The following is a 21,042-nucleotide window of genomic DNA, read 5'->3' as shown; positions in this document are numbered from 1 at the left end:
AATGTCATTTATTTGTTGCAAAGAATTTAGCCTCCTTTTATAGAAAGTGGTAGGAAGAATATTTTGAAATTAAAATGTATGAATGACTTGTCACAATTTTTTAAACACTTGGGAAAACACTGAGATGCTCAGCCAGGAGCCAGAAGCATTGAATGAGCTTTTGAAAACAAACAAACAAACAAAAACAAACAAAAAAACCCCCAAAAAACAAAAAATGTTCTTCTTTCTAAATAAAGAGTTCTCTTATGAATGGCATCTACCGGGTTTGGGATTTGACAGTGAACAAGACATCTTCCCTGTCCTTAGGAGGTCAAGATTACTGTGAGACGGGAGTTGAGGAGGCTTGCTGGGCAATTACTATGCACTGTGATACGTGCTAGGATTGGGGTAAGCAGAGTGCTCTGGGGACATCCAAGAGGAGCACACAGACTATTAGACCAGGAAAAGTTTTCTAGAGGAGTTTGTCCTAGCTCCTAGGATTCACATGGAGAACTAAAGATGGCACATTAGTTAGTTTTCAACTGAGGGCATTACTGTTCCTTCCACCAGAGTGTTTGAAAATATGTGTGCATTTTTGATTGCACAATGACTGGTAACTGGTGATGTCAGGTGTGTGATTGCAAGAATTGTGACTCCTATTCCTGGGGTGGCCACAGCATCTTAATAGCATTTATCCATCTATCTATATGATGCCCAAGTTACATATCCATAAACCTACAGTCATATGGGTAGGGACAACAGATATATATTAGCTAGTTTGCATATGGCCATTCATAGCAAGGGTGTGATCAGCAAAGTCTCTGAAAGATCTTCACAGAAAAGGAATTCCCTACTCGTATAAGAATCCTGAGCTTTCAGAGCTCATTGGCACCTGTTCTCATTGTAGGGGTGCATGCCAACAAAGCAACCAAATTTTCATTGCAGGCAGTCTCCTAGAGGTTAAGATATTGTGGGCTTCTACCGAGACCTTAAAATAATAAGTATGTGTGTTGTATGAATTAGAAGAATTTCATCTAGATAAATTACCTTTTACTTCCGGGAATTTTTTTGTATTTTAAAACAATCCTGTAATAAATATAAATAGTTGGGAAAGACCACTTCAGGTTGGTTTACAAAGTGAGTATGGTGAATGTAATGTGATTTATTATAGGTGTCATTGACACCACCAATGCCTGTGTACCTCTGACAAGTGAGCAGCTCAAGGCAGTTCAAATGTCCCGCTAGACATTCAGGCACAGATAAGAAATTTCCTCCCACAATAAAACCATCTGGGCCTAGTACTGTTTCAGGCGGTAGCTCTTTTTCCCTTTGACAGCTTCTCTCTTTCTTCTTTGGAAATTGTGTGTTTAGCCTTTTTGTCTCTACTGAGAACAATTGTAAATTGTTTTTTTTAGAAAGTTATGTGTGCCATCTAGTTTTCCAAATATATTTGCGTCGAGTTATGGAAAGTAGTCTTAAATGATTTAAAATGTTTTCTTCTTTTGATGGTTGTATCCTATTTTTATTAAGATATAGTTTACATTCTATACTATCACCCTTTTAAAGTGTATAATTCAAAGGCTTTTAGTATATTCATGGAGTTGTACATCCATCAACACAATTGATTTTAGAACAGTTTTATTAACCTTAAAAGAAATCCTCCTCCCTTTGCCCTCGAGCCCTAGACAACCACTAATCTACTTCCTGTCTCTATAGATTGGCCTATTCTGGACATTTCATATGAATGGAGTCATATAATATATGTTCCTATGTATGGAATATTATTCTGTTTGTATCTCCCCCTGCCCTTTTCCTTGATTTTTTCAATAGGAGTTTGTCTATTTTGCTTACTTATTCGTTTATTCTGTTTTCTAACTTATTTAATTTTGCTTTTATTTTGAATTATTCTATCATTCTGATTTCTTTTGGCTTACTTGTGCTTTTTAATGTTTTTGAATTAGGTGTTTCACTTATTTATTTTCATTGTTTCTTTTCTATTGATATAAGTACTTAAAACTTGAATTTTTCTCTGGGTTCTACTTTAGCTATATCCTATGGATTCTTATAAGTGGTATTTCTATTTATTGGTATTTTTGAGAAATTCAACAATTTGTTTGTATTGATCTTTGATTAAAGAGTTGTTTGATAAAGTGCTTACATATTTCCAGATTGAAGAAGGATCTCTTTTTAAATGTGTTATGAATTTCTAGTTTTATTGTATTGCCATTTATATCTTTCAAACATATTGAAATATTTTTTCTTAATTTTTATGAAAGTTCCACGTGCACTTAAAGTTGTGTTCTTTAGGCAGGTCACCAAATATTGGTTTTACTCTTTCCACATGCAGGCCAATTATGTTTACCCATTTACCCAAGGAAAATGACCCAAATTCTATCTAGTCATAGGTCAGAAGTCCAAGATCTCCAAATGTTATGCTATTGTTTTTCTACCAAGTCTAGTGTGGCTCTACTTGGTTCAAAACTCCATAAAGCAGGGCTTCCGTGGTGGCGCAGTGGTTGAGAGTCCGCTTGCCGATGCAGGGGACACGAGTTCGTGCCCCGGTCCGGGAAGATCCCACATGCCGCGGAGCGGCTGGGCCCGTGCCATGGCCGCTGAGCCTGCGCGTCCGGAGCCTGTGCTCCGCAATGGAAGAGGCCGCGGCGGTGAGAGGCCCGTGTACCGCAAAAAAAAAAAAAAAAAATCTATAAAGCAGAAAATTTTTCTCCTTGGTCTCCATATAACCAATATAAAGTGGCGGGACAGAGACAAGATAACTGTAATAAGCACTCCGATTCAGAAAGAGGAAGGATGGAAAGGGCAGTCATTTGTCTATGGTCCTTCTTAAATCCTGTCAGACAGACATTGTTAGGGAGTCCTACACTGGTGTCAGAAATGTTCTTTGCTTAGACCCTGATTCTGTTTTCTGGCAGCATACTTTTCCCATTGTTCTTTATGGCCCTTGGCTCTGCCCTGTGTATCATCTTTTCTTTTCCAATGTTCTCTTTGACCACACCTGCAATGAATGTTGTAGAATATGCCCTTCTATGGGTTGTTTTGCTTTTTCAGTTCACTTTTTGTTCCCAGAAGTTTGGGGACCGAAAGTTATTTTGAGTATTGAACAGTTAAAGGATTTTTAAATACACACCCCTGGCTTACTTGGAAGTACAATTCTTAAAAGCTTAGTAAGTTTCTTACATGTTTGAATCCAGTTAGTTCCAGCTGCTGGTAACCTCATTCTCAATTCTTTCTAGACAAAGTCCTCAGACTTGCTATATTTCTTTACTTTTTATCCTTGTAATACCTTGACTGTCACTTTGATACTATTGTAGTTACAGAAATCAGAAACCCTGGGAATTTTTTTTTGGCTCTCTCCTTAAGCATATGCTCGCTCCAATGCATCTTAACTCACTGGGAGGGTCTAACAATAGGATGAACTTTGCTGCTAGGCTGAGCTTTCATGGAACTTTGTCTCGAAAAAGTCTTTTTCAGTTTTCTCTCTTACTGTTTGAGATCTAAAAGTTGTTGGCCCTTTTAACTTTCAAGGCTCAAAATTTCTGGAATCTCTCATTTCCTTCTATCTTCTTGTAAAGTAGACAATTTCCTGAATTTATCTCTCTCTCTTTTTAAAATACTTTGGCAAAACCAATTATCAATAGCTATTTGCATGTAGAACTAACAACTGTCTTCCAGTCTCTTTCCCAGTCTCACTAGGTACCTGGTTTGACTCTTAACCTACTGAGGCTATCAAATGTTTGACCTCTCCAGCCTCTGATACCAGCTTCCTATTGTCTTTGCCTGGTCTTTAGCCAGTGCCATGTATTTTAGATTTTTGCTATAATAGCACCTACCCCACTTCTGGTACTTATTTTTGTGTTAGAATAGGCTAGGCTTAATCTATCTTAACAAACAGCTCCAAAAATCTCAGTGGCCTAACACATAAAGATTTACTTCCTGCTCACACAGAGTCTGCTTTAGGTTTTTGGTGGAGGGTAGGCACTCCTCCACATAGATACTCTTGAGACTCAGGTTGATTGAGGCTCCACCATCTAGAAAGTCATCAGTTGCTCTGGCAGGGGAAAAAAGAGTTGAGAGTTACATAAGAGCTTTCACTGTCTTAGCCCAGAAATGACATATATCATTTCTGCTCATTTTTATTTTATTGGCCAGAGCTAGTCACATGGCCTCACTAAATGCAAGGGAGCTGGGAATTTAACCTCTTATATTCCCAGTAAAAAGGAGAAATTGTATTGGCAAGCATAATATCTATCACATACGGAAGACTTCCTTGTAAAACTCCCCTCCTAGGTTAGCTCCAGGGCTAGACTTTAGTCCCTCTAGCCCCTGAAGCCATTGCCCCTGTGCAATATTAGCAAATATCCCAAGGGCATCAGCAGATTTGGTGTTTTAAAGTTCTGTTTACCCCTTTGGTTACAGGCTTTCATCCAAAAATTGGCCTGGAAATTCCCCACTGGATTTTCAGCTCTTAAATACTTTTAATGTGTCAAAATGTAAATATATATATATTCTAGCATTTTCCATTGTTTTCAGTGAAAGAGTTTATCTGCATAACTATGGGAATGTAGTTTGGCTGGTGCTCTGAGAGCTCCTACTTCTGGGCAATCTCACTACTGAGATTTCTTCCTATAGCCTCTTTCTTGTCTCTGCTTCTTCCACTTGTCTTCAGCTGGATCTTGGCTGCTTAATGTAGCCCTTGCACATGATGTAATCTAGGGATTATATAATAACTTTGCTAAAAATTAGTTTTCTTTTAATTTTTCCATTTCCTTTGCTGCTTTTGAATGATTTCTAGGAAGAAATGGAAAAAAGTGCTCATTTGTGTAGCTATGTTCATACTGGAAGACTGTTTTAACTATAGATACTATTTATGAAGAAAGACTTTTTCATTTGTTTCTAATGTGAATAAAATGAATTGCTTTGAAACCACAGAACCTTGTATTATCTACTCAGTATGCATTGCTCATGGATTCATGGAAATGTGCATTAAAATGGTCCTTAAGCTCACATAATATAATCACTTGATGTTATTCTAGAGTAATTAATTCAAATTATCTACGCTGGTAATATTAAGACTATAGGGATAAGAGTTTATGCAGGTAATCAGGCATTTGTTTCTTGTTTTGCAGGGGCCAAATTGGTCTCCATGCCCTTCATGCCAATATACTGTCAAGGTGTTCTTTGGATAACAGTAATTACTGTTACATAATACACTTTAAAAACTCGGTCTCTTTTTAGTCCTACTGTTCCACCCCCCAGAGTGTCTATGGCCAGCCAATGTAAGCTGTTTCTGGAGCGGAGATCAAAGGAACCATAAGAAGTTTCCTAGGATCTTAAGATAATTGAGATCCAGTAGTCAAAACATAGGGTAACAGAATGTCCCAATCCTGATTTGACCAGGACAATCCTGGTTTCACCACTCCCAGTGTACTTAGTACCTAATTCCCCTCTCATAGTGTCCCAGGTGGGATAATCAATTATAGTGTCACTCCATTTAATACATGTTCCTCCAGCTGTTTTCAAAGTCATGTGTTTGGCAGTTAATCATACTGACAACATTTATTTAACGTTTCAACTGTTAAAATAGACAGGCTCCCATGCTGTATTCCTTTTGTTTACTCCCAATATTCTCCATAGGGCTTCCTGTTTTTGAAGAGTTTCTTATGAAAAAAAATTCATAATAATGATGGGTCTTATTTACATGCCATTCAATATATGTTGAGTGAAGAAAATAACTTCACTTACCTGTCTCCGTCAAATATTTTTCTTTTGAGTGCAGTTAAGGTTTCAAATTGTGTGGTTTCATAGTTATAGATGCACAAATTGCATACAGCATGAGACACATTGAAAAACAGTGTCCCTCTTCATAAGTCTGAAATGTTACCATTTCTCCCAAGGACGTAAGATTTTCTTTATGACTCTTGCAAATACATCCAAAAGTCTTCATTTGTCAGTTTGATAAATGTGCCGCCAAATAGCACTGTCTTGGCATATAAATCATTTGCCTGTGAAATTTTAAAAGAGGATTGCCCAATATTGCTTTGTAGTCTTTGATTCTATTGGTTTTAATGCTTCTAATGTGTCAGGAAATATAGCTGACTCTCTGGGATAATTTTCTCTTAAAGTCCTAGATAGCAGACGATTATAAAACCTAATGGAAAAGGTATCTTTCTCTTCTCATTTGGCTTAGATTTACATCAGAAAATAACAATAGCTGACAGAGTAGTTGTGAACTACATTAATAATTCTAAAATTTAAAATTAATATATTCTGCCATCTGGAGTCTTAACTGAACATAATTTTAACATCTTTGAAATTCACAAAGAAAATGTGTCTCTTGTCAAGTAACCAGAAACCAGAATTCGGCTCGATTTTCATTGTTCACATGTCAGATATTGCTCGGATCCACAACCCCTATGCAGTCAGTGTCATGCATATGTATGCTGAGAGTTTTCCCATTCAGCAAGCAGATTTATAATTCCTCTAGAGACAAGTTTTTGTTGCAAAGAACTAGCATCTCTATATGCATAATCACTCCTTTTTTATGTGTGCTTTTGTAGAGTGCGCTGGGATGCTCTTTATTTTTATGGACACATTTGAAAGCCTTTGCTTTCAGCATTTATATTAAGGTGATAGTAACAAAATGTAAGAAATTCAATCAATCAATCATTTAATATTTAATGAGCATTTACAACGTGTTAGTCTTTGTTAGGCACTAAGATCACAAAGATGAGTAAAAAATGATCCCTGTGTCTAAACGTTCTTAGTCTAATGAAAAGGAAGATTCATTAATGGACAATTATTTTAAAATGTGAAAGGTGGAGAGGTGATAAAGATAATGGTTTCTTTGCAAACCCCTACTTTGTTTCCCCCACTTAGTCATGGGACCACAGAAACTGTAGAGAGTAGCTTGGTCTCCTGTCCTGCAAGGAGAATCCTGTGGTCTAACCCCACCTGTCCTCCTCTGGGAACTGGACCACGATGGCTTGGGGCAGCCTGAGGGGAGCTGCAGATCCCTACCTGAGTATGCTGTGGAGTTGTTTGTTTAGTCCTGCAACTCACTTAAGGATTTATATGTGTTCAGTCAAGGGGAACTTACAGATTTGATTTGATGTGAAATCATCCAACTCTTATGGTAGGAAACTCAAGCTCCCAAAGGACCCCAGATACAGATCCAGAAAGTGCTTTTCACAAGGATTTACTTGGGACTATGTTAGGCTGGAGGAGACAGGAAATTCAGGATCTAGAGTGTTCAGGTGATTGTAGGATGGGTGTTGGGGAGTTGTCTAGAATGGGACCTGCTTGTGCTATCTTTGCCCTACTAGATTCTATTGACCTTAATCCTCTCTGAATCAGTCCAAGTGGCATTTTTGACAGCAGGGTCATGGTTCCAAGCTTCTTTTTATACAGTTGACAGATCTGATCCTGTCCTATCAGCCTTTGCCCCGTTTGTAATTCTATTCATATTGATACTATTTCTCCCACAGTAGGGTAGAGAAAGCAAATTTCCTTTCTTGTAATTAAGGATGTCTTACGTAAAGATTTCTCATATAAAGAAATAACCACAGCGTTTAGCTTTGGGCTTGATAGAGCAAAGTCCTCAGCAGAAGCAAGGCTGATTATCAAGGAAGATTCTGGCCCTGCTGGTAGGAGACCCTGGAGGGGTCTACACAGCTCTCCCTTCAGTTAGTAGCACAGAATGCCTATATTCAAGCTGCTTTAGCCTTGAACTGACTGCTGCTGTCAAATTCATGTCTGGGGAAAATTAATATATGCAGATCCAGTCTGTAGACTAGACCAGTGCTGGTCAATTAATGACCTTTTTTACTAATCCAAAGTGATGTACAAACTGTAAAGACAACGTAGCAATGTAGCAAGGTTTTCATATAGCTAACTTTATTCAACTTAAAAGACTCTAAGATTGTTTTTACTTATCTTTGGTGTTAAGTGTCCTTATTAAAGGTGATAGATGGTTGTTTTATTTTTAATGTTCCTGTCAAGACAAAATGTTGGTAATTTTAGGTTGGTTTTACAAATTTGAGTGTAAAGTTTTGCTACTCCATGAAATGCTAAGGTTTGGGGACCACTGATCTAAGAATCTGGTACACGGTCATTCTCTAGAGCTTTCTCAACCTTGGTACTTTTGACATTTTGGATCAGATATTTCTTTGTTGTGGTGGGCTGTCCTGTGCACTGTAGGATGTTTAGCAGCATTGCTGGCCTCCACCCACTAGATGCCAGCAACAACCCACCCCACCCAGATGCAACAACTAAAAATGTCTCCAGACACTGGCAAACTCTCAGGGTGGATTGTAATGGTATATAGGTGGGGACTGTGATCAATAAGTTTGAAAGTTACTGTTTTAGAGACATTGTAAATTTTACATCATTATATTCATTATTTTCCCATAAAGAATTTTTATTGCAGTAAATGAGAAGTCATAGCAACCATAAATAAATGCAGGTAGCAAGGCAAACGAGGCTATATAAAGTGCATATATATATATAAATAACACCTAGATTATTTTTATTTTTATGTATATATATATATATATATATTTGTCTTACAAAGATGCTGTAAAACTTAATTGGTATTGACGAAGTATTTAAGAATACCCAACAAAGCATATTTTAGATAGACACAATATTATTACACATAATAATATTTGCATTTTTATGTCACTTTTCTCTTGAGACTCTCAATCAATTGATTTGTCCTCAGTGTATGATTCTCAGTTCATCTCAGGGAAACTGAGGCACAAGCCAATGTTCAACTGACATAATAAAGTCAGGGAATAATTAGGCCTCCCGTTTCCTTTATAATACACTAATCATTTTTACTGTTATTATATGTAGCAAATACATATTTAGTATGTAATAAATATATATTTTATATTTAATTTTATATTTAACCACTTTTTATAATTTTTTAAACATGTATATTTATTTTTGCTAGGCTGGCAGCCTCTGGGAAGTAGGGGCAGGTCTTCAGCTGTGTGTCTCTCAGAGCCTGCAGGCTGTGGGCACATCATTTGTGGGCAGCTAGCAGGCATTAGGGAATACCAACTGCATTAGCTCAGTCCTCCAAAGTTTCATTATAGATTCATGTTTTAATGCTGGGCTTTTGGCTATTATCTGAGATTGTGGTGAGAAAAGGAACATAACTGCATTTTTTGTAATAATCTAGTTGTAATACAACTTAAAATACATGATGGGATAATCAGGCTTCATTCTGACTTTCGTGGACACTAATTATCTTTGCGTTCATGGGTCTCTTCCTCCAGTAAAAAAAAAGTTTAAAATGATAGTTTATGACTGCTTTGGTATAAAGATGGATATAATTCAAACTGGATTATATTCTTCTTTTTTATGATTTAAAAATGATTAAAACACTCTCCTGGGACCCTAAAAGTATCACAAGCCCTGGGCACTGTGCCTACAGTGCCTAAAAGAGAGGTGGGGGAGTAGCATGGACATATATACACTACCAAATGTAAAATAAATAGCTAGTGGGAAGCAGCCATATAGCACAGGGAGATCAGCTCGGTGCTTTGTGACCACCTAGAGGGGTGGGATAGGGAGGGTGGGAGGGAGACTCAAGAGGGAGGAGATATGGGGATATATGTATATGTACAGCTGAGTCACTTTGTTATACAGCAGAAACTAACACACCACTGTAAAGCAATTATACTCCAATAAAGATGTTTAAAAAAAAAAAAAAGAGGTGGGCCCTGGAGATAATACATAGAAATGTTAACTGGTGCTTTGCCCCTTGTTCCTATGCTCCTAGGGAGGTATTCTGTTTTTATTGCCTCAGGGAAGAATGACCCAGCAGGCAGCAAAAGAGCCAAATTCTTGGCTTTGGAGTTCAAAACCTTAGGTTTTAGGATTACACCATAGATTTGGAAGAACAGATGAAGAGCTGGGCTGCCCTCTCCCACAGTAGATGAAGAGTTCATGGACTGAAGATGGAGGAGGCCAGAGAAGTTGAGAACATGTGGATTTGTCTGGGATTCCCAATTTGAATTAAGACTTTGGAAATCCTAGAGCAGATGGGAGCTATCACTGCCTAACCCTACATTCCCAGGGTAGTGTTTTCAGGGCTGTTGAAATGTGGGGCTCTTGTGTCCCCCAAGCCTAGTGTGGTGGGGACATGAAACAAGTGCCTTCTTGGTGGGCCAGGCAAACAGCTCAGGGACAGGATCTGCATTTCCAGGAACCCTGGGTGGAGAGGGACACAAAAAGTTTTTTGGTGGGGTGGATAGTGGCACTCTTATGGCAAAGTGCCAGTCTGTGTAGATTGTGTGGCAGGAATAGGAGGGCATAGCAGAGATCTGCACGGATCCATAATGGAAGACCACAGGAGAATGAGGATGTTTCCACAGATGCCAGCAAGGGGATATGATGACAACAAAGATGGATTCTTGCCATTGTGGTATCACATGAACTCTTTAGAGTTGGAAGGGACACAGAATTGACCAAGATTAAGTTTTTTCCACCTGGAAATATGAGCACTTGGAAAAGAAATTAAGTACAATAATGGAAAAGTTAAGTTGCAATTCTTGTACACCAGAATTTTTTGAAGCTGGATTAGTATTCACTGTACATAAGTTTATATGGTTCTTTACAGTATTTGAAGGACCTTCCACCTTTAATTTTTTTCCTTTTAACTCTTATAAAAATCTTAAAAGGTATTGGTATAATTTCTGTCCTCATTTTACACATGTGAAAATAAAAGCACAGAAAAATTAAGTGACTTCCCCCAAGGTCACACAGCTAGGACCTGGCTGAGCAATGACTCAAAACCCATGGCCCCATGCACCCTATCACTCCTGGTTCTTAATGTTCAACATTTCCCCAAAGAACTTCAGCGAGAGCTTTGTCTCAGGCTCTCAAAAAATGGTATGGTACCAAAATGTTCTTAGTGTTTAGCAATTAATGCTCAGACGTGAGGAGGACAGAGGGCTCACATGCCGGGCTCCCTCTCTGCTGTGTTCTGTGCAGAGCTCTGCTTCCATGCTTGGAGGTGGGGAGGCAAGTGTATAATCTGAATGCAGTGTGGGGCCCCAGCTCCAGTGCAGTGGGATTAGGTGGGGGGTCAGGTCCTAAAGGGTTTTCTAACTTGGAGGCTGGGTGCCCCATCCAGGTTAGTGCATACTGCTCTGCTTCTATAGTCCTGTGACCATACTTACCACACTGTAGATTTTTCTTGTTTAATTGCCTGTCTCTCTCCAGACTACGAGCAACTGAAGGCAGGGATTACATCACACTTACTCCCCATTGTATCCCTTGGCAAAATGCCTGGCCTGTAATAGGTACTTAAAATATTGGCTGAATGAATGAACAGATGGGTGCATGGATGGAAGAATTCTTGGGTACCTCAGTTCCCTCACATAGTCCTAGCCCTGTATCCCTTGATAGCAAAGCATCTTTTGATGGGTGTTTGGGTTCAGCTTCCTTTATCTCACCCAAGAAAGCTTTGTGAAAATAGCTACTTTGGTTGTGGGCCACTTCACCTCCTTTTTCCTTTCCTATCCCCAAAGCCCTCCTTTATTATTATCCAACCACCCTTTCAGTCAAGACTTTCAGAACATTTTTTTCCTCTTTCATCTACGTGTTTTAAGAACTGTTTTTCCTTTAGACCCTCTTTCGGAGCAGGAAGCACTGTTATAAATCCATATGAGTAAATATTTTGCTCTCGTTTTGAAAAAAAATTGTAATTAAAATTCATGGTAGAATAATTTCTAAAGTGGTAAGTTGCCTTTCTAATATACTACATGTCTTATTTTAGAATTTATTTCAGTAACTAATCAACATTATTAAATAAGATTCACTTCACTGGAGTCACTGAATAATTACTGTGTTGGATAAGTATTGCTTTTTGTGATACTATTAGTTTTATCACATGTGCTAAATTGTTTTTAGGAAGTAACTTCAGCATTACTTGAAAAGAGATGGGAAATACATGTCCCAAATCCAGTAAATTAATTATTAGAACAAGGTCACAAATATAGTAAATTTTCATTGCATAATTTTTACAACATTCAAATGCAATACCTGATAAATAAGCTTTATCCCTTAACCGATTCTAATTTTTTTCTTAAGGCACCGTGACAGAGAAACTTATCCCAAAGATTATGATATAGAGGGTCCTGAAGAAGTAAAAAAACTGTGTAATTCAACATATTGGCGACTTGGAACCAACGAACACCCAGTAAGTAGTAGCTACTAATTTCTTTAAGCCCGGAATCTTCCTCCTAGTAAAACATGAAAAAGTAGAGGGAGGAGCACTTTGTCAGTGCTCCTCTTAGCTGTGTTAGTAACTTAGGCAGGTGACCTAGCCACTGTGTGCTTCAGTGACCTTACCTGTAAAATGGGAGCACTTCATAAGGTTAATGGAAAATTAAATAAAATAAAGCAATAAAGTGCTTAACTCAATGCCTGGCACATAGAAAGTACTCAAGAAATTATTATTATTGTTATGATGCTGTTGCTGCAGTTGCAACATCTTGCTAGATGTCTCTTCTAACCTTCACCATCACCCTGTGAAGTAGGTATTATTATCTCTATGTTACAACTGGGGAGAATCTCCTAGAGGTTAAGTGATTTACTCAAAGTCACCCAGCCAGGGAGTGGAAGAGTGAGAATCTGAACCCATTTCTTTGGGTTTCAGATCTTTTGTACTTGTCTTAAGGGGATAGAATTGTGAGTAATTTAAACATGCTGTTATTATTCTTATAACATTTGTACAACTAAGTTACAAAAGGAGTATCCATTGCATAGGTACTTCCTATTTGAATTGCTGTGGGTGGGTTACTCCTTGGCTATTTAGGTGTCTGCTCAATCAGTGTGCAGGAACTCAACTCCCTAAAGACTCCCAAATTGTGTCCTACAATGTCAAGAGTTTGGGGACTAGTTGAAGACTCAATTCAACCTCATAGGATGGCCTTGGGGCCTGAAGAGCTGGTAATTTGACAAGGATGGACGTGAATGTGTTGAGAAGACTGTGTTTGTATATCATATTCTGCCCCCAAAAGGCTGGGCTACTTTGAAAAAGGGTAAGCCTAGGAAGATCCATAATTCTACTTTGGGAATGGTTCTATAAAATTCTCTGTTCTCCAGGGTGATGGGAATGAATTAGCTTAGCAGAGTCCATGCTGTTTCCTCCCTTCCTGTTATAGTTTACCATAGACAGAGAACAATAAGGATAGCCTGAAAAATGGGAATTTATTATAAAGATACGGCTACCTGGATATGAAACGAGGACACTTATAGGAACCAAGATGGCTCTAAAGCAAGACGTTCTCTCTCTCTCTCTCTCTCTCCTCTCTATCTGACACACACACAATCTCTCTTGGCATCTTGTTTCTCTCTGCTCTGTTCTCCTCTTGTCCCACAGCTTAAATCTCAGGGGCATTCTGATGGTTTCCTCAGTTTCCACCGTGCCCTCTTGCCTTTGCACCAGGCTGCCTAATTGGTCATTAGCCAGCACATGGATGGAGCTCTAGAGGCCAATGCCCAACTCAGAAAATAACCACCCTGCCCTGCTCTCCCAAACCCAGCTTACCCTTGTTTTCTTGAGCATGGTGAGGACAAGAACAAGTTGGGCAAGGCAGGCATTGCCTGGCATGTACTTAGCATCTTTGACCCTTAAAAACATTTATTTTTGATAAGTGAAAATCTTCTTGGTCTCTGGATTGTGGGAGGAAGTGAGATGAAGTGAAATATGAGGTGTAGGAACCTCAAATATTCATTCCTTATATTCCATGCATTGTAGCAGTTAAGCCTTAGTTTAATAGAGGATGTATAAATAATATTTACCTTCTTTATGACTTTCGTTCATAGTCATTGAAACCTTGTCCTTCCTCTACCAGGTTTACAGTGTGTATTAGATAGGAATGTTACTGAATCAAACTTGGGTCTGCTTCCCAACATGCAGCAAAGCCAAAATTCAGTTTGAAAATAGAGACAGGATTTTGAAAAAGATGTGCTGTAAGTCTCATCTGCAAACCCCTTTGGGTTCCTGGTGAAGTTATAGATATGAGGCTCTGGTGATCTGTCTGAAGCAGCAGAGCAGAAAGAGAGGAACTAGCTACATATACATCAGTGGTGGGACAAGGATAAGTGAGTACTCAGGCCCAGATGTGGCTTTGGGGGATCAGATATGGGCCATGTAAAAGAGAAAGATGACAGGGAGCCATTTTAGAGCCTGCCCAAGAGCACCTCAGGTAGGGCTGAAAGAGGGATCGACTGTATTCCTATGGGCTAAGGCAGGACGTTTAAGTGCAGAAACTGGCATCCTGCATCACAGAACATGCCATTGAATGTTCCCAGAAAGGCTCTCAGCTTCTGTTAGAACACCCTAAGAAAGTCAGCTTTGAACGTCCTTCAGTGCCAGACAGGGTCAGACACAGACACGCCCAGAGGAAACCAAAGCAAGATTACATGTCCACTTTCCTGCATTTGCTTCTCTCCTTCCTCACGTCCCATCACCCTCATCTTAAACGCTCAAGGAGCCAGAAGGAGTTGGTGTATAAGGAAGAAATCCAAGGGGGACAATTGGGAAGAAGCCAACTGAAGCAGACCAGACTAAAACATGCCCAAGGTGGAGGAATGAGAATCTTTCTTTTTTTTTTTTTTTTTTTTGTGGTACGCGGGCCTCTCACTGTTGTGGCCTCTCCCATTGCGGAGCACAGGCTCTGGACGCGCAGGCTCAGCGGCCATGGCTCACGGGCCCAGCTGCTCTGCGGCATGTGGGATCCTCCCGGACCGGGGCACGAACCCGTGTCTCCTGCATCGGCAGGCGGACTCTCAACCACTACGCCACCAGGGAAGCCCAAGAATCTTTCGTTTTAAATGAAGTTTTGGCTAGTACATGGGACTGGGCATTTTACTTGCCTCAAAAAGGCTCTTCTTGAGACAGAAGTAGCAAGAAGGTTTTTATCAATATATTATCTGAGAGTGACCAGAAAAGTCCTGGAGCCTGTCCGATATTTCATCAAAGAGCATAAAAAAGAATAAGCCCCTCCAAGTAACTATGAATGGGCAGCGATGGAAGAAGAATAGATTTGTTTTCTAATTGTACCTACTTACAAGTCCCACTTGTTCAATGAGCCAGTTGCCCATTTGTGTGTAAAATAGAAGTCTGTTCACATCTCTCTACCCCTTTCCTTTACTTTAGTTTTCTTCATGACACTTCAATGACTGGACATACTTAAGACTTTTTAGTTGTTAATTGTCTGTCTCCCCCTACTAGAATACAAGCCTCATGAGAGAAGGGACTTTGGTCTGTTTTGTTCTCTGCTATATCTCCAATTCCCAGAATGGTGTCTGACACATAGTTGGTGCTCAATAAATATATGTGGAAGGAAGAAAGGAAAGAAGACTGTATTTAACAAACATGTATTAAGGTCCTCTTATTTTGTTAAGTGCTGGGATAAGAAATGTATGCCAATTTACCATGCTGAGTGCTGGGGTAAGAAACATAATTCAAAGCAAGGTCGCTGTACATCAGGAATTCAGAGGCTTATGGGGTTAATGGATGCCTGCAACCACGTGGCAGTGTACATGATGGATGATATGATACGGAGAAGATCAGGATGCTGTGAGGGGCACTTGAATTGAAATGGATTGATGGGAGGGTCAAGGATGACTTCCTAGGGAATTCCCTGGCAGTCCAGTGGTTAGGACTCTGCTTTCTCTGCCGAGAACCTGGGTTCACTCCCTGGTTGGGGAACTAAGATCCCACAAGCTGAGCGGTGGTACAGCCAAAAAAAAAAAAAAAAAAAAAAACAACAAAGATGGCTTCCTAGTGGAGGTGACCATCGTGAAGCTCCTGAGGTGAATGCTTAAAGGAACCATCTGTTGGTGGACTCTGGAAACTTACTACCTAAGTTTCAGTAGTGGCATAATCGAATTCCTACCCCAGTGGTCCCTCAGGCTTCGGGAGGCTGAGTGGGGCCATGGATTCACAGCGGAGCAGTAATTTAATTCAAGCCACTGGAGTTTCTCTGATTGTCTTATTAGTCCAAGTGATTATGGGAAATTGTGTTTTAAATTCCAATATTTTGTTTTAGTATTTTATTTGGACTTTATTGAGGTACTACTTAGCTATAACAGAGTGAGTCCCATGCAAAATAAATGATCAAGAGTACTTCTATCATTGTTTCTTCATTTGTAAAGTTCCTCACCCAAGGACCCTCATGGCACTACCAAAGGCCCTGTCACAATGACTTACGTAAGACCACTTCTGAGGAAGTGCTGCATGTTGAATCCCATAAACTCAGAAGGACTAAATACAGAGCAGATTTGATGCTGTGTCATAGAAGGTGAGAAATTTTAGATATAAAGGAACAAAGAGGAACTTGAGAAATTTCATTAAACAGATTCTTCTTATACAGCTAATGGATCAATGCCAAGGCATTTTTGGAACTAACAGGACAACACTGATGAGCAAATTAGGCTAGTATTAGTTTTAACTGCATCACAGTCACTTTGGACTTAAAAATGACAAATAAATGAAAAAAGTGTGCTGAAAGTGTACAAATGTGTGCTAACATTCATTTTATGAATAGATGAATACCTAAGTAGGTCTCAAATGTGAGCTGTTATAGTGGATGAAAATACAATATTTAAAAATTAGTGACCCTAGCAGGACAGGAATATAGACACAGACATAGAAAATGGACGTGAGGACACGGGGAGGGGGAAGGGTAAGCTGGGACGAAGTGAGAGAGTGGCACTGATAGTGGGAAGCAGTCGCATAGCACAGGGAGATCAGCTCGGTGCTTTGTGACCACCGAGAGGGGTGGGATAGGGAAGGTGGGAGGGAGACACAAGAGGGAGAGGATATGGGGACATATGTATATGTATAGCTGATTCACTTTGTTATAAGGCAGAAACTAACACACCACTGTAAAGCAATTATACTCGAATAAAGAGGTTAAAAAAAATAAGAAGAATTTAAAAAAATAAAAATTAGTGACCCTAAAAGGGATATAATTATAATGGATTTGAGAAATTCAATTATCATTTACTTAATTGGTTCAGGTATGTTTTTCTTTGATTAACATAGTAGAATAGTATTTTGAGCACTACAATCTTACAGATGCTTCTAGCATTCAGATCTAAGTACCTGAAAGAGGCATATGGATCAAATTGTTGTAAATGGAGTAATTTTATTTTATTTATTTATTTATTTATTTATTTATTTTGCGGTACGCGGGCCTCTCCCTGTTGTGGTCTCTCCCGTTGCGGAGCACAGGCTCCGGACACGTAGGCTCAGCGGCCATGGCTCACGGGCCCAGCCGGTCCGCGGCACGTGGGATCCTCCCGGACCGGGACACGAACCCGTGTCCCCCGCATCGGCAGGCGGACTCTCAACCACTGCGCCACCAGGGAAGCCCCGAGTAATTTTAAATGTCAGTGGAGGAGAACCACTTACACCAGGGAAAAGGAAGATATTTAGGGAGAGTGAGCTGTTGAGTCAGGGTTCCCTCTTGCTTCCTATCTCCATAATCTCTGAGTTTGGAGTTGATGCCACAGGTTCCAGCATCCTCTCCTGGATCTACTTTGGATTGTCTATTCCAATATCAGCACAATTGCATCTGCCTTTCCTGTTTCGGAAATTCTGTATAAATTTTGGCCAACTTGAGTGTACTTTCCTTGTCTTATGCTGTACCTATGGGCTTATTAATTCTATCAAGCATCTTCTTTGTCATTTCTAGGGATTTGGAACGTGAATGAAATGAGACATCTGCCATTTTGATCCCATTACCCTCCTTTGCAACCCTTTTTCTATATCAATAATCATGCCCTAATTTAACTTTTAGAGAAACTAGATTTTAATATTTCATGTATATCAATTTGCTTAAGCAGGTATAACTGTTAGGTTGAACAAATGGCACTCAAAAGGTGCAATCACACACACACACACACACACACACACACATTCTTTGCCTCCGTTGTCTATTCACCGTACTTTGTGGAATTAGTTCTTTCTCGACCCCTGGATAAGATCTTGTGCAATTTCCATAATTTTTATGGTCACTCTCAGATAATTAAAAGTCTTTTGGTCATATTTCAATAATTAAAATATCTCATCAAAATGATGAATTTTATTTAAGGTTAAAGATTTTCTTCTCCTCCAGCTAGAGTCTGCTCCAGGCCAGGGAAGTCTGCAGAGGAATGTGTGTGTAGAAGGAGGGTTAGCTGATTTTCTATTTCTTCGCTTAATCTTCTCCGTCCTTTCCTCAGACAACTAGACAAATAAAAGGCCCTCTAGTGATTATTCTACTAATATTAATTACTTAACTGAGACTGCTTCTGTGACAAGCAGTGGTTTTGTTATCTGAAAGTGACCAGAAGAAAATATGGCACTTGTCCATAATTTATCTCTTCTAGGTGCAGGGAAAGAACCATCCCATAAAGGCTAACTTGAACTGGCAGTGAAGAAAAATAATGAAATTATTTTTTGCACCCCGTAAGTCTCAGTTGTTCAAAATAATGATGGGAAGGGGGCCTCTCTGCTTCTCTGGGATCCTTTAAATAATCTGTATGTGGTACTACTGTGTTCACTTTGACATGAAAGTAGAGCCACGAAAACAGAAAACGGCAAAACTACTGCTGAGAAATAAGAATAGCCTTTTGGATGATTTTTAAAGGTAAAGACTTTTAACAAAGTATCTGTATTACTTTTTTAAAAAAATATTTATTTATTTATCTATCTTTGGCCGCGTTGTGTCTTCATCACTGTGCGTGGGCTCCTCGTTGTGGTGACCTCTCTTGCTGCAGAGCACCGGCTCCAGGCATGCTGGCTTCAGCAGTTGTGGCTCACGGGCTCCAGAGCGCAGGCTCAGCAGCTGCTGCGCAAGGGCTCAGTATCTCCGTGGCATGTGGGCTCTTCCCAGACCAGGGCCCAAACCCGCGTCCCCTGCATTGGCAGGCGGACTCCCAACCACTGCACCACCAGGGAAGTCCTGTATTACTTTTTGATGATGACTTTTTTGGCAGTGGTAGGAGGAGTGCTGTTTAACAGGATAAAATAAGACTCTTCCTCAATTATGACTGAAGATCTAAGATAAAAGATGTCAACTTCTCCATTTCATATTGAGAACATGCAGAGCATTTGGGTCGTAACTGGTTTTGAACCTCTTGATCTCTCATCCACGTTGAAGGTTTAAAAAAAAAGGAAAAAACAAAGAAAATGTTGAAATTGAAGAGACCTGGATGAGGGTATTTGGAATTTGGGGGAGCCATTTGGAGGGGTGTACATGCTGAGTCCCATCCCTCTTGTCCCCACTGGGTGGGGGTGGAAGCATGTCCTGCTCATCAAGCTATAGTGTGGGGCCTGAACATTATCAGACAGGCAATTTGATAAATGTTCCTCTGAAGTCAGGGAACTAGGTGGATTGGGATCTGACTCGTTCCTGAAGCAGCCTGTGGCATCAGAGGGGAGACTTGACTTGAGAATTACCTGCACTTATGTCAGTATGGGTCAGAGGAGCATGCTTTCAGGGAACCCTATACGGAAGCCAAAAAAGAAATGTCAGTTGGGCATCATTTAAAATGAATCTTGCCAAGCAAGATTCTGCCGGGGGTAAGTCAGCCTCAGCACAAAGAGGTTACACTCAAATGTGGAACTTGAGGGGAAGCCCTAAGTGACTTGCTCTTTTCTTGTACCTGTTACCCAGGTTATATGTCTACTGGGTTTTCTTTTTTAAAAAAATTATTTATTTATTTATTTTTGGCTGCATTGGTTCTTCGTTGCTGCGCGCGGGCTTTCTCTAGTTACGTTGAGCGGGGGCTACTCTTCTCTGTGGTGTGCGGGCTTCTCATTGTAGTGGCTTCTCTTGTTGTGGAGCACGAGCTCTAGGTGCACGGGCTTCAGTAGTTGTGGTGCACGGGCTCAATAGTTGTAGCTCACAGGCTCTAGAGTGCAGGCTCAGTAGTTGTGGCTCACGGGCTTAGTTGCTCCACGGCATGTGGAATCTTCCCAGACCAGGGCTCGAACCCATGTACCCTGCATTGGCAGGTGGATTCCTAACCACTGTGTCACCAGGGAAGTCCCTGGGTTTTCTTAAGTATAGCACATATAGGAAGAGTTCATCGTGGAAGATTAGAAATTGGGACTTAAAAAAATTGATACTCAGGAAAACGGGGAATAAGAATGATATCATGAAGTGCACGTCCTGTACACACATTAGATATTTTTTATATTACCATTTGACTCAAGCTATATTTTATTATGCAAATTAAATGGAAATTTTAGTGATTAGCCTGTGAGTTGGTGCTGTGTTAATTTAGCTATCTCACATATCAAATTGCCAATCTCCAGTTTGTGATATATATATATAAAGCCCCAAAGACTTTTAAACATATGGAAGTGCTTTTATAAATTATCCACCCTATGTCAGGTTATGAACATTTCTAGACCAAAGTGATTTTTTACATTAAGATGGTGTAGGATTAGGTTTGCCTGTGTGCAACAGAAACCAAAAATCAACAGTGGCTGTTCACAAAAGGTTTTATTCTTTTATGTAAAAAGTCTAGAGGATAGCAGGCCAGAACTGGTATGAAAGTTCCATAAATTGTCAGAGACCTACCGCTTCTAGATTCTTGCTCTGCCATCCCTTGTGTAGGGCCCAGTATGGCTGCTGGAAACCTGTCATTATGTCCACATTCCATGCAGCAAGAAGAGATACAGAAGCAGGACCTTTTCTGGAGGTTGTATATATTTATTCCATTTATGCCCTGTTGTCCAGAACCAGTCACTGGTCATATCTATGTATAAGGGAGACTAGAAAATGTAGTCTGAAACCTCACGGGCCCAGCTAAAATTTGGGTGTTCTATTATTGATGAAGATGGGAGGTCTAATATTGGGGGATAACATTCACCTCTGATACAGGAAACACAGAGATTAAGAGTGGGCTCTGGTCTTGTTTATGGTTTCCTTTGCTGTGCAAAAGCTTTAGTTCATTAGGTCCCATTTGTTAATTTTTGTTTTTATTTCCATTTCTCTAGGAGGTGGGTCAAAAAGGATCTTGCTG

The 21,042-nt window shown here is 39.8% G+C and overlaps 1 protein-coding gene across 5 annotated transcripts in view; it reads left to right on the top strand.

The window, feature by feature from the left end:
* Nucleotides 1–21,042, top strand: part of CFAP95 (cilia and flagella associated protein 95) — a 132,565-nt gene that overhangs the window by 56,691 nt on the left and 54,832 nt on the right. For all 5 annotated transcript variants that reach the window (XM_028493891.1, XM_028493893.1, XM_028493892.1 and 2 more), the window contains one exon: nt 12,100–12,208. In XM_028493891.1, the coding sequence (XP_028349692.1) occupies nt 12,100–12,208 (109 nt within the window). The remainder of the gene's footprint in view (nt 1–12,099; nt 12,209–21,042) is intronic.

Source organism: Physeter macrocephalus, chromosome 9 (assembly GCF_002837175.3).
Source record: "Physeter macrocephalus isolate SW-GA chromosome 9, ASM283717v5, whole genome shotgun sequence".
In the NCBI taxonomy this organism is placed as follows: Eukaryota; Metazoa; Chordata; class Mammalia; order Artiodactyla; family Physeteridae; genus Physeter; species Physeter macrocephalus.
The sequence above is the reverse complement of the archived record's forward strand: the minus strand, read 5'-3'. Positions and strand labels throughout refer to the sequence as shown.